The sequence below is a fragment of the Carassius auratus genome, chromosome 22 (assembly GCF_003368295.1).
Source record: "Carassius auratus strain Wakin chromosome 22, ASM336829v1, whole genome shotgun sequence".
In the NCBI taxonomy this organism is placed as follows: Eukaryota; Metazoa; Chordata; class Actinopteri; order Cypriniformes; family Cyprinidae; genus Carassius; species Carassius auratus.
The window spans coordinates 30,174,303-30,188,699 of NC_039264.1; the positions used below are offsets into that span (position 1 = coordinate 30,174,303).

General features: G+C 37.0%; 1 protein-coding gene and 1 pseudogene across 1 annotated transcript; both read left to right on the forward strand.

The window, feature by feature from the left end:
- Positions 1 to 14,397, forward strand: part of LOC113040324 (zinc finger protein 501-like) — a 49,278-nt pseudogene that overhangs the window by 17,218 nt on the left and 17,663 nt on the right.
- On the forward strand, positions 9,218 to 11,968 carry LOC113040323 (zinc finger protein OZF-like). Its single transcript, XM_026198666.1, has 2 exons — positions 9,218 to 9,400; positions 10,199 to 11,968. The coding sequence occupies exons 1-2, from the start codon at positions 9,250 to 9,252 to the stop codon at positions 11,401 to 11,403; spliced, it is 1,356 nt and encodes a 451-aa protein (XP_026054451.1). The 5' UTR covers positions 9,218 to 9,249; the 3' UTR covers positions 11,404 to 11,968.

Here is a 14,397-nt window from a genome sequence, read left to right on the forward strand (position 1 = left end):
CTGCTGGGGGACTGATACTGGGGGTTTAAGGTGCTTATCATCTCCCTAATTGACATCAGAGCACAAAACATTATCAATATAATGGTTTCATTATTTTTTTTTTACTGACAGTAACAGTAATATGTTATCCAGGCTAAAAGAGGCTTTATTGACAAACTACCTTTAAAAAAAACAACTCTTTATATTTATATTGACCGATGATGCTGTCGCCACTACCCTCCACTCAGCACTCACACATCTGGACAAAAAGGACTCATATGTCAGAATGCTGTGCATAGACTTCAGTTCAGCATTCAACACAATCATCCCTCAACAGCTCATTTACAAACTGATTCAGCTGGGGCTCAACACTTCACTGTGCAACTGGTTGTTGGACTCTCTGACTGAAAGACCTCAGGCAGTACGGGTCTGCAGCAACACATCCAGCACCATCACACTGAACACTGGGCCCCCCCCCCCCCCCCAAGGATGTGTGCTGAGCCCCCTCTTCTTCACTCTGCTGACCCATGACTGCACACCATCACACAACTCCAACCTCTTTATTAAGTTTGCAGATGACACTACTGTGGTGGGTCTCATTAGCAACAAAGATTTTACAAAACTACAGACTTCAGGAGTGAAGTGAGCCGCCTGGCCGGGTGGTGCAGGGACAACAATCTCTCTCTGAACGTGGAGAAGACAAAAAAGATTGTAGTAGACTTCAGGAGAGCAGACAATCAGCACGTTCCTCTGACCATCAACGGTGCGACTATGGAGAGAGTGAGCAGCACCAAGTTCCTGGGTGTGCACATCACAGAGGACCTCTCCTGGACTGAAAACACAGCAGCACTGGCCAAGAAATCACAGCAGTGTCTCTACTTCCTCCGCAAACTGAAGAGAGCCAGAGCCCCGGCCCCCATCATGTACACCTTCTACAGAGGCACCATCGAGAGCATCCTGTCGAGCTGCATCACTATGTGGTATGGCGCCTGCAACGCGTCCTGCTGAAAGACTCTGTAACGCATAGTTAGAGCAGCTGAGAAGATCATTGGTGTCTCTCTCCCCTCCCTCCAGGACATTTATGGAACCCGTCTCACCAGCAAAGCCCTCTGCATCACAGGTGATTTCACTCACCCATCACACAGCTTCTTCAGTCTGCTGCCATCAGGGAGGAGACTGTGGAGTCTTCAGGCCATGACCAGCAGACTGAAGGAAGCTGAACACCCTCCCGAACTTGCCCCCCCTCCCCTCTCCTGCCCCAGGCATCACTGAACTATGAACCCCCACACACACACACACACACACACACACTAATTATATGATGGCATGCACCAGTCACTTTGTGCAGCATTGGTCTGCTCACTACCTCATTCAGCATGGAACTGACGTCATTACACTAACTCATCAGTCAATTAAATAAAATAACTGCTCTTGAGCCCTTTGTCACTTGTCACTTTAATCAGACTTAATAGGGTGTTTTTAGAAAAAATATTTTATCTGCACTGTTGTTCACTTCATTGATTTGCACTCTATCTGTCTTTTGCCTTGCGCTGCTTTTTTAACTTTATTTTTTATTTTATTATATGCCCTTTTTACATTCCCTTTTGTATAGTTGTATCTATATTTGATATTTGATCTAGATTTTTAGACTTTAATGTTAATGTTATCTGTATGCACCGGGGTCTGAGAGTAACGCAGTTTCGATTCTCTGTATGTATGTACTGTACATGTGGAAATTGACAATAAAGTAGACTTGACTTGACTTGATAGCTTGCTCACCTCCACCATGGGGCCTCGACTGTCGAAAAAGGTAGCAAACCTTGAACAATAAACCCTGTGACTGCTCTGTGGCACTCATCTCTTCTTTGTGTGGACATTTTCCCTCTTGCTGCCAGTGTGAAGGGATTGGCACCTTCTGGTATTGTCTTCCTAACATTAGGGTGGACCGGTGCAGAGGCTAATGTGAAGGGGGAAATAACAGCGTTAACACTATAGCAACTGACTAGCAGCACAAGCTAACATACATAAAGTGGTAGTCAACGTCATGGGGATGCATTTGGTTTAAGTAGTGAAATTACACTTATCTGTAGAGTATTTCTAAAATGTGAAACCTTAACGTTACGTTGGAAAAACAAAGATGTTGCCTGGTCAAAGAATAAGGTTACAGCTATCGCCTAGGTAACGTTACATCGCAACGCAGAGTTGCATCCACACATTTAAACCATTCAAGTTAGCGTAAACAATTACATTAACTTCTATTGGCAGTACCACTTAGGTCTCATCATTCACCTTGTGCGTGCGCTGTTGTACGCACTGACTCGTAAATTGCCTGCACGTGGGCAGGGTGCGCTGCTGTCCACGAGCCCTCTTGATGATGAAAATTACAATGCAGATGGTGTGTGGATGCAGACGGCTGAAGTATATTTTGGCCGTTTTCAGTGACGCACGAGATGCAATGACAATGTAACTTTCATTACATTAAACTTTTCTTGTTAGCCTATCCAGTTGAAGCCAATAGATGCAGCGCTGCAGCAATGTTCTTTCAAAATATTGTGGAAAAAGAGAACAAAAATGTGGATAAGACGTTGTTTACACAAAACTGGAACCAAGCCGTTCACACAGAACGCATATTTCTCACATTTTCTAGAAGGACACCGTTGGACTCGCGTCTCGCACAAGAGAGCCGGATGTTTAGAAAGCCATGTAAAATTAGTGTATGTTCAACTTTTTAAAAACACATCTCGAGAATTTATGGTGGGTTTTTTCCTCATCCCACTGCAACTCATGTTTTTAAATGTAAAATGTACTTTGTGTGATTGGCTTTCCGGCCGAGCTCTGTATTAAACTATGTATGCATACATGATACTTCTTATTTATAGTTGTTTAACCAACTCAATTATAACTGGTTTATAATTTTTTTTTTTATATGGTTTTAGAGCTGCAACTAATGATTATTTTTTCTGTCGACTACTCTTAACGATTGTTTTTATTACAATAAATAATTAATCTTATGTTCTTTTTTTGATTAGCTAATGAATCCTTTGGATAACTTTACAAAAAAATAGAAGTACAACTTCTAATATAATATTTCAACCTTTATTCATTTTCAACCAATGTGGTGGAAGTATTTAGAGTATACAAAAATAAAGAGGCAAAGAAAATTATTTTACTATGGTAAATATTAGTTTACGATAGTGCTTATAATTTAACCACAGTAGCCACAACTTTACAGTTGTCTGAGACGTCATGAAATGTTCTTTAGCATCACAAACCATTAAATGTAGTCAGGGTTCTGCTATGGTTTAGCATGGTTTCCAGAGATCAGGAGCTGATTCGGGGTAGCTCTGTGGTCTGTGACCGTTGTCTTGCAGCACGCTGTCTTTTAAGGGGCCGTTCACATATTGCATCTTTTGCGCGCTCAAGTTCGTTATTTCCAATGTTTGCTCATAATCAGTTATTGTGGCATTACAAGATATAGACAAGTATTGTAATAGTGTTTATTTAATGAATCTGCAATAAACCTTGTTTCATATAAAACAAATCTAAAACACACAAATACCATTTTTGTTTAACTTCACCTCACAAATTTGGAAATATTTTCTGTTCATCATTTTTTCTTATATAGTTTATTATACATAGTGTTTTGACTATATATTAGTGATAATTAAGATAAATGAAGGATTCAAAATATGTGGAGGAAATTCTTAATAAAATGAAATAGAATTTAATTTTTTTGTATAAAACACTTGAATACTGTGAATTAATATGAATGAATATTAATACTTAAGTTGTAACTTTGTATAATGTTTTAATCAGGAATGGGTTTATTGATTTAGGAATGGGTTTATTGATTGAACTTGAGGTAATCGCATTCCCAATAACCAGATGAGCCATAAGCAGCGAGCATATTTCAAGAACAATCAGATGGCATAAAACAACATCTTAAACATTAGCTTCTAGCTGTTGAAGGTTTAACCAAGTACCAGCACTACCAACCAAAAGCTTAAAGCAACAAGCAGGTCTAGCAACAAACATAATACTGAGCAATAGAAAAGCCCTAACAAGCAAGCAAAACAATTCACTCATTCATCTTATCTATGGAGTCATAAAATAGTAAATAGTAAAAAAAAGTAGTTTATCTTCTTTCAAGTGTGACATTGTATCGGTTCTGTTATAACAAGTGACATAACAAAGAAAAAAAAAAAGTTAATCTTCAAGACCAGCAGTTTCATTCTGTGAGATTCATATCAACTCAAAAATGGAGTTACTCCACAAAGACCATGTTTGTAGCCAGCTATGAGAACTGTAGCCTTGTAGCCAGCAAGGTCTGGACCTTAGTCAATTTTTCATGTTCATAGAATTTGTTCTCTAAATGACTAATTTGCTTTTTAAAACTCCTCATATGAGTGTAGACAATGTGTGCTTAATGTACATTGAATGAAAATGATAGCAGCCAGACGCTGGTGTAAGTAAACAAGGCTTGAGACAGTCATGAGGGTGCGGGTGCAACCTCTGAGGTGTTGCCAGATCCGGCTTTTATATGCGGCTTTGCCTATCTTTTCTGCTTAATTTGACACTTTAGAAAGTGAATAAAGTGTGATGTTGCAGTTTAGGGTTAGTGATTAGGGGTGGGACGATACAGGTACCTCACGATTCAATTCTGTGGCGATATATGGTCCACGATATGATAGTATCACGATTTGCGATATCTACGATATTGAATATATTGGAAGAAATTTCATCAACGATATATCACGATATATGTCACTGAAAAGAAAAATAAGGAAATTTTATGCATTTATTAATGCCAACATTGTGCAAAGAAATATGCATTTGCATAATAATTCACTGCCTCCTGGTCTTAAATGTTAACACTTTACATCTAGACAGATAAAAGTGCATGAACATTACAAAACAACATTAACATGTGTAAACCATAATACTGAAACATCAGTAGTAAGTTACTGTAAACAGTGGACACATCAAGGCATATTCTTCTTGAGGAACACTAACTGATCAGTATGCTCAGATGTAAGAGCACACCTCTGAGCAGAGATTATGTCAAATAAATTCGGCGATGGACTTGATGGACGTGATACTCTGTGCCCTCAGCGACCCAAAGGGGAGCTTTGCTTTGAACGCAGTAGTGATTGTCGGCTGACTTGGTTTGCCCTCATTATCACCTGAGAGTAGTTCACCGTGATAGCGAACGAGGTGCATTTGCAGATTCGTAGTGTTGCTGTTATATTTTATCTTTGCAAAGCAGTTCTTGCAGATTGCATAGTCCTTATCCAGTGCCTTTCCGTCGACTGTCTCGTAAAACCCGAAGTGTCTCCACACTTTAGTGGAAACTAGCGGGTGGGTCTTTGATTCATTTTTTTATGCCATTCTTCTCGCTTCTCTTTTTTTCTGCAATTCTCTGTTGTTGTTAGTTAAGTTGTGTTCTTCACCGGCCGCTGTTTGCGCCAATTTACCCCTATTTATTCGAACAGCGCCCCCCGCAAACAGAATGGTAGATATTGGGTAGTGACTGTGACACTGACAACAGGTAAATTAATCATTTTGTGTTGTAATAAAATATTGATATTGGGCTTTAGTGTATCGATTATTTATTGCGACAGAGAGCCAAGTATGGTGACCCATACTCAGAATTTTTGCTCTGCATTTAACCCATCCGAAATGCACACACACAGAGCAGTGAACACACACACACACACTGTGAGCACACACCCGGAGCAGTGGGCAGCCATTTATGCTGCGGCGCCCGAGGAGCAGTTGGGGGTTAGATGCCTTGCTCAAGGGCACCTAAGTCGTGGTATTGAAGGTGGAGAGAGAGCTGTTCATGCACTTCCCCCATGAAGGTTCATGCACTTCCCCACAATTCCGTCCGGCCCGAGACTAGAACTCACAACCCTTCGATTGGAAGTCCAACCCTCTAACCATTAGGCCACGACTTCCCCTGAGTAATATATTGCAATATAACAATATATTGCAATATCGATTTTTTTCCCCACCCCTATTAGTGATATCTTTATCTTATCTAATAACGGTCTAAGAACGGTGATTAAACATAATGCATGCTATTTAAAACAGTAGCATTTAACAGTAATATGCAGATCTGTAGAACAATGTTATGAAATGACATATACAAACACCAGCCGTTCATTCAGTATATTAGTTCAATTTACATCAGGCTAAAACATTCATCGTCTATACATTAACAATGATTATTAATGAAAACTTCAACAGAAGTACGTTTAGTTTATTTCATTTATTTATACAGGGACAATGAACAACAAAAGTGTTGTGCCAGAGTTAGCTATAAATCTATTTGCATCTGAAGTCCCTGGGAAGGATGTGGTTAGAAAATTACAATACATATAATATCACATAATACTTAAATTAAAAAGACATAAAAAAATTCAAGTCAATGATCAAATATTTTATTTTATTTACAAACAGGTTTTAAATTCCATCTTTCTCTTGCTCTAACTGAAAAAAAAATGACATGGCCAATCTGACTTTTTTTCAATGCAGCAGTAAGTTTGATTGCAGCTTGTTCTTTTGTCTTAGCATAAGCATAAACAACTGCACAACAATCTCCATACATCTGAACCTGGACCTCTGGACAAACTGTAGGCAGATAAATAATGTTTAAGCTTAACAAAATTGGTCCAAGAATCGACCCCTGTGGAACTCCAATATTACAGTCAAGAAATGGTGAACAAGCATCATTGATTCATTGTACATTGTTTGCTTAGAATCAAGTATGACTCCATCCATGTTAATGTATTAATAGAAAAATCAAACATTGATCATTTAAATAAAAGAACATTAGATAACAGTACCAAAAGCCTTTTAAAAATCAAAGAAGACAGCACCAACACCACCTCCCCTGTCAAGACTGGATTTAATTTGTTCAGCAAAATAACAGTTTGCTGTCTCCATAGAGTGATGTGCCATAAATCCAAACGGCATCTGATGTAATGGAAAATGACCAAGATATAAATGCTCAACTAACTGAATAACATAATTTATCTATTTCATCAACCACAAAAATGTCAAAATAAACTTTCCTCTTTTTGGTAGGGGGCGGGGGGGTGACTAGGTTTTATTGGTTTGTTCGGGTGGGCGACGTGGCAAAAATGCCTTTTTTTTTTTTTTTTAAATACCATAATTTTATCGTGAATGTTTGTCATGTTACAGCCAAACTAATATCCCTATAAAATAGACAAAGCTTGTTACATTAAGGTAAAAAAAGAAGAAAAAGAATGGCGGATATTTAGGCCAAAGTGGGAAGAGATAAAAATCTTTGTCCTTTTTTTTAAATCTTTGCTATTAAAAAAAAAAAAAAAAAAAAACGTGATACACATTACAAAAAAATTTGTTTTATTTTCAGGTACTATAATATTTAGTAGGAGACAAAAAATGTAATAGTACTGTTGTATTGATTGATTTTATAGTCTCAAGTATTCAGAAATGACACAAAAGAAAATTTAACCTCAATAGAGCCTAGTATTTCTATTGTAAAATGGTGGACAAAAATGAAAGAAAGAAAAAAATTAAGGATTAAGTGGATATTTGAATTAAATGAATTAAACAGAAAAAAATTGAACTCTTAAGAGAATATTAAGGCAGATGCGAATTATTACTAACTTAATGCTATCAAAATACAAAAAAGTTTAACAGGATTATAAAAGTACTTAAAAGTGATGCATAGGCCTCATCTTGTGCTTTTTTCTTTTTCTTATCTCGGCGCCGGACTACTGTTGTCTTTTCCTAGACAAAGTTGTCCATCAGTTATGATCATTTGCGACCGGAAACATGCGTGGCTGTGGGAATGGCGCGTCACGTGTGCTTTGTCTTTCTACTGTCTTCACCGTGAAATGCATTTTTTGTAATTATGTTTACGTGTTCAATTACGTACATGTTAACATATATATATATATATATATATATATATATATATATATATATATATATATATATATATATATATATATATATATATATATAAAGCAACTGGGATGGTGCCCCCCGGGAGCTGGTGCCCTACGAAAACCGCCTATTCTGTGTATAGGAAGTTTTCAGTACTGCATGTATTTCGCAGTATATTAATTCCGCGGCGGGGGCTAGAGCTGCAGCTGATAGAATGTGCGCTGCAGCACAATACAACATATATATCTTCAAAAGAAGATCGTGGAGACATTTTTATAGTCCACGGTCAAAAATCTTCATATCAAACACCCCTTCCCTCGGAAGAAATCTGGACTGAGGGCAGACTGAACCGCAAGGGCACTTTTTTTGCCTGTTAACAAAGTTTCTCTCCACATACAAAATGGTAGAGGAAACTATTTTGTTGTCATGAATGTAATTATCATAAAATCAGATTGTATTTAGATTCAAATGGAAAAATCATAATGTCTGTAATAATAATAAAATGTAATATTAGTATTGGTATTTCTTTTGTATCATTAGAGAAATAATTTTAAAAAATTTCATTAGAGCACTCAGCACTTAAATAGGCTTTCAGCTTAAATTCTGATGAAAACAATCAGTTTCTACCAGCAAACTGCTGCTGATCCTGAATGGCTTGTTTAATGAGTGTTTATAGTCTGAGGCTCATCAATATTAGCAGCTGATGAAAATCCTCTTTATTTCACGTCAATAGATCCTGTTTTCACCTCATTCATTATGCTGATGACTTCAGATCTGTTAATTCAATTCAATTCAATTAATTGCCACATTAAGCTAATTTTATTGCTGTCAACAGACTTAAGCACTTCAGTTATTATATGTATGTGTATATATATATATATATATATATATATATATATATATATATATATATATATATATATATATATAGTGAATTAGTATGAAACACTTTGTGGTTAATTTAAAACTTAGTTCACTAGTTGGATGAGTGAATATTACCATTTTAAATGTGTAAATTATTATACATTAATGTGTAATAAATGATTTTTCTTTGGCAGATCTGCTCCTCCTTCAGTGAAGCTCCTCCCACAAGAATCACACCTTCAGTGAAGTTCCTCCCACAACAATCGCACCTTCAATTAAGCTCCTCCCACAACAATCACAGCTTCAGTGAAGCTCCTCCCACAACAATCACACCTTCAGTGAGACTCCCACAAGAATCACAACTTCAGTGAAGCTCCTCCCACAAAAAAAAAATCACACCTTCAGTGAAGCTCCTCCCACAACAATCACACCTTAAGTGAAGCTCCTCCAATTGCAGTTCATCAATAAATGCTGGAATATTCCCATCAGTCTACAAGTGACGACGAGCATCAAAGCATCATGAAGAAGAGAAATCTGCAGAGACAGAGTTTATTGAAGAACAGAGAGAACATGAGAGATCTAGAACCCTGCAGAATGAACCACACTGAAGAACAAACAGGTTGGTGTTTATTATTCATCCTTCATCAATGAGATTGAAGAACAATTAAAGTTATCAGCGGTTAATCAGATTTGATGTTTATAGCATAAAAATAATCTAGGAGTTATATATTAAAAAAAAAATAATGGAAATTGTGTTTAGTAAACAATATTTGCCAGTTAATAAATTGAAAAAAAAGTTACAATATTTTTTGGACTATAAGTCGCACCTGAGTATAAGTCGCATCAGTCCAAAAATACGCCATGATGAGGAAAAAAACATAAGTCGTACTGGACTATAAGTCACATTAATTTAGAACCAAGAACCAAGAGAAACCATTACCGTCTACAGCCGCGAGAGGGCGCTCTATGCTGCTCAGTGTAGACTACAGGAGCACTGAGCAGTATATCTGGCAGCATAGAGCGCTTTCTCGCAGCTGTAGACGGTAATGGTTTCTCTTGGTTCATTTCTCTTGGTTCATGTCAAATTAATTTTGATAAATAAGTCGCAGGACCAGCCAAACTATGAAAAAAAAGTGTGACTTATAGTCCGGAAAATACGGTATGTAATAATATTTTAGTATATTGTAGTAATGTAAGTATTATATTTACAATACATTATTATTTTGGAGTTGATCAAACATAGAATAGTCGTCACAAAAACATTGGATTAGTGTCTGTATATTTAAGATAGATTATTGTACCTTATTTTGTAGAGATTTCTCCAAATTATCTTAATTTTGTGTAGCCTTTTTCTGCTTTTAGTTGACATTTTTTTCATGGTTTATTTATATTGTAATTGTTTAACCTTAAATTTCAGATCTAGTGGAGGAACCAAGTCATGTCAAAACTAGAGTAAAAACTCTCTCACAGACTGAAAGAGTTTCTTTACGTAAAAGAAAAGTCAAGAAAAGTTTCACCTGCACTCAGTGTGGAAAGAGTTTCACATACAAACAGAGTCTTGAGATTCACACGATGATCCACACTGGAGAGAAACCTTACACATGTGATCAGTGCGGGAAGAGTTTCACATACAAACAGAGTCTTGAGATTCACACGATGATCCACACTGGAGAGAAACCTTACACATGTGATCAGTGCGGGAAGAGTTTTACAGCATCATCAAACCTTAAGAAACACATGATCATCCACACTGGAGAGAAACTGCATGAATGTGATCAATGCGGAAAAACATATTCATATGCTTCATACCTGAAGAGTCACCTGAAAGTTCATTCAAAGGAGAAACCACATTCATGTGCTTTGTGTGGAAAGAGTTTTTCACATCTGCAGAATTTAAAAGTTCATCAGAAGAGACACAGTGGTGTGAGAGAATATATGTGCTTTGAGTGTGACAAGACTTTTATTAGAGCTGAACATTTGAAACATCACGAGAGGATCCACACTGGAGAGAAACCTTACAAGTGTTCACACTGTGACAAGAGATTCAGTCAGTCAGCAAATCTGAAAACACATGAGAGGATCCACACTGGAGAGAAACCTTACAAGTGTTCACACTGTGACAAGAGATTCAGTCAGACAGGAGACCTGAAAACACATGAGAGGATCCACACTGGAGAGAAACCTTACAAGTGTTCACACTGCGACAAGATATTTTGTCAGTCAGGATCTCTGCTTACACATGAGATGATTCACACTGGAGAGAAACCTTACAAGTGTTCACACTGCGACAAGAGATTTAGTCAGACAGCATCTCTGAAAACACACGAGAGGATCCACACTGGAGAGAAACCTTACAAGTGTTCACACTGCGACAAGAGATTTAGTCAGTCAGGATCTCTGAAAACACATGAGAGGATCCACACTGGAGAGAAACCTTACAAGTGTTCACACTGTGACAAGAGATTCAGTCGGTTAGGATCTCTGCTTACACATGAGATGATTCACACTGGAGAGAAACCTTACAAGTGTTCACACTGCGACAAGAGATTTAGTCAGGTAGCATCTCTGAAAACACATGAGAGGATCCACACTGGAGAGAAACCGTATCACTGCACTGTATGAGGGAAGAGTTTCAGTTATTTGTTTTCTCTACAGAGACATAAAATAAACAATCACTTTAAATAGTTTATCTGCAGATTAGGCTTGGGCGGTATCCAAATTTTGATACGGTCAAACCTCCTCCCTATTTTACCTCGGTATACGGTATTACCGTGAATGATTAAAGAAATATGACGAACGGCTGAGACAGCATCACCAAACTGTTGTCTTATGCCTAAACCATTAAGAAACTGAATACCAAACACTAATACTGAAATAATAACAAAATGACATGCACAACTATATTAACAACTTTTATTAGCAACAAATAGCAATAGTCAAACATAATTAAATTAACATAAACATACAGAACAGTTTTTGCGCAGAGATGCGCACACAAATCAATAAAATCACTTGGGGTGTGCACAGATTATTATAATATTGGTTCGGCTCTAATTATTCGACAAATAAAAATGATATTCGAATTTCGACATATTTTTGCTTGCCACAAAGAAAAGAAAAAAGTCCACAATAAAACCTAATTCGGTTACTTTCTGTGATTCTCCACGGCATATTTGAAGATGTATGAAAGCAAAAAAATAATTAATGAATGAATAAGAACTGCGGTCTTCTACAGTACTTCAAATATGCCGTGGAGAATCACAGAAAGTGACTGCATTCAAGAACATTGTTCCGGCGTCCTTGATGCGAGTGGTGCGTCACCAACGATGAAGAGGATGCAATGCCCACTCGTCGGAAAAGATCTTCTTCTTCTCCAGTTCTTCAGCGATGATTACAGAGGACCAGCCGAGACGAGTGGGACCAGTTCTTCCTGGAGCCATGTATTCCACCAGATGAGGATCCAATTCAGTGGTGAAACGAAAACACGAAGCGCTTCACAAAACTTATTCACTTAGCACACCGTTATTTGTGAGTTCCGCCAACGTCTGTGCCGTCAGAGTGCGTTTTCTCCGCAGGCGGCCTTATTTTTAACAGACTAAGGAGCCGACTTTCCCCCGATCATGTTTACATGCCCGGGTTTCTTAACAAGAAAATGTAAAACAATAGGAAAAAAAAAGCAAAAAGGATCTGCAGACAGTTTCAAAGTTAAGTGTAAGCTACAATCTTGTACAATGGCATAATTGCTGCAGGCTGCTTTACGTTTTTTTTTTTTTTTTGCTTTTAATCTGTAGGCTACTTTTTTTTGTTTGCGTTGTTAAAGTTTTTCAGCTACAAAACACGATTTGTAATGTTCAAGCTTATTGTGTTTAGCCTAAGCTTGTTCCAATATGACAGAAACAATAAATGTTGCTGAAAAATAACGTCTGTCTCATTAAACTTAATTTAAATAAACGAATATTCGAATATTTGTTTTTTGTGAGCTCAAAATGATTTGAATGTGATATTTGCTGAAAAACGCCCATCCATAAAAAAATCACACCGCACGAACAACTTTTAATAACAAAGCGCAGCTTATAAAAAAGAGCGAATAGACCCACAACACTCGATCAGATATATATATATATATATATATATATATATATATATATATATATATAATAAAAAAATACTGAAAAGACCCGAATACCCGAATCCATTAAATAAATAAAAAATAAACAGTGCCAATAGGAACGAATGGCAAGTGGCATACAGTCAAGATTTTTCGCTAGGGCACGCTGTGGACCGACAACTTTACCTGCGGTGCTGAAAACCTGCTTCGATAGTGTGCTTGTGGCACAGACGCGCAGGTACTTTCGTGCCACTCGCGACATCTGGGGAAAACACCAGTCAGCATTTTTCCATGAATGAAGTGGGTCCTCGTCTCCTTGACTAAACTGGCTTTAAACAGGCTGTTATTTCAGCTCCGATCCGGTCCTCTACGTTGCCGATGCCGACAGGACCTGCCATTACATCTGCTTTTTTTTGCAGCATATTCACAGTCATTTTTTTCGTGAGGGCACAATTTGCAAATAGCCTCGTCCTTATTTACCACCTCTCGCCATCTTATCCCCTCCTCTCTCTTTCTCCTCGTCTCGTTGTCACGCGATGACAACCACGCATACACATTTTTAGGCTTTAAATAAATTATATTTAATATTTAATCCTTGTCTCCTATATAAGTGCATTTATTTTATTTTATTTTTTTATTTTATTTTTTTTATTAACGGTATGACGGTATTGGAACTGATACCGTTGCTATTTTTAGATCCCGCGGTATACCATATTACCGTATTACCGCCCAAGCCTACTGCAGATCCACAGCATTCAAGCTACATTGCATCTCTTCCATAGTAATCTGTCATAAGAAACATCATTTAAATTAGTCGCAGTGAATAAAATCTTCACTTTTATTCACTTGAGATGCTTCTCTTTATTGTTAGTCAATAAAGAGAGAAGATTTGTCTCATTCTTTTCCACTTTGACTTTATATTTTTCTTCAAGTAATAGTCTCTTATTGTTCATGTTTATTGTTGTCTGTTGATTTTTCTAGCATCACAAATGAATATTTTCATAATTGTAGTTACTTCTTAAAGCATCTTACAGTAAAATGATAATAGCTTTGGGAGCTTATATTTGATTCGGGTATTAAATTGTAATTGTCCATTATTGTTTTCTGATGATTCTTCTTGCATCATTAATAGACAATTTCATAATTTTTTATTACATCTAAAAGCCATGAAATATTAATTACTTTTGGGGCTTTCCATTATTACATTTCTCATAAAGTTTTTAAATAATAAACTATATTTAATCACACATCTGATTGTCTGCCTATCTACATTTATAACTGTATAAACCTAATTTTTGTTTGAAACATTGTTTTATATATATTTTGACGTTTAAAACAGAATTTTGTGCATTTTTGATTAGGTAGCTCTGGTTTCAAAGCACGGTGATGATGTCACTTGCACGCACTTGAGTTCGGAGCAGTAACGTTATTCCAAGTAACTGTAAAATACACATTACATAGTAAAACTTGAAGAAAACAAACTGAGTCTATAAATAGTTTATTATTAT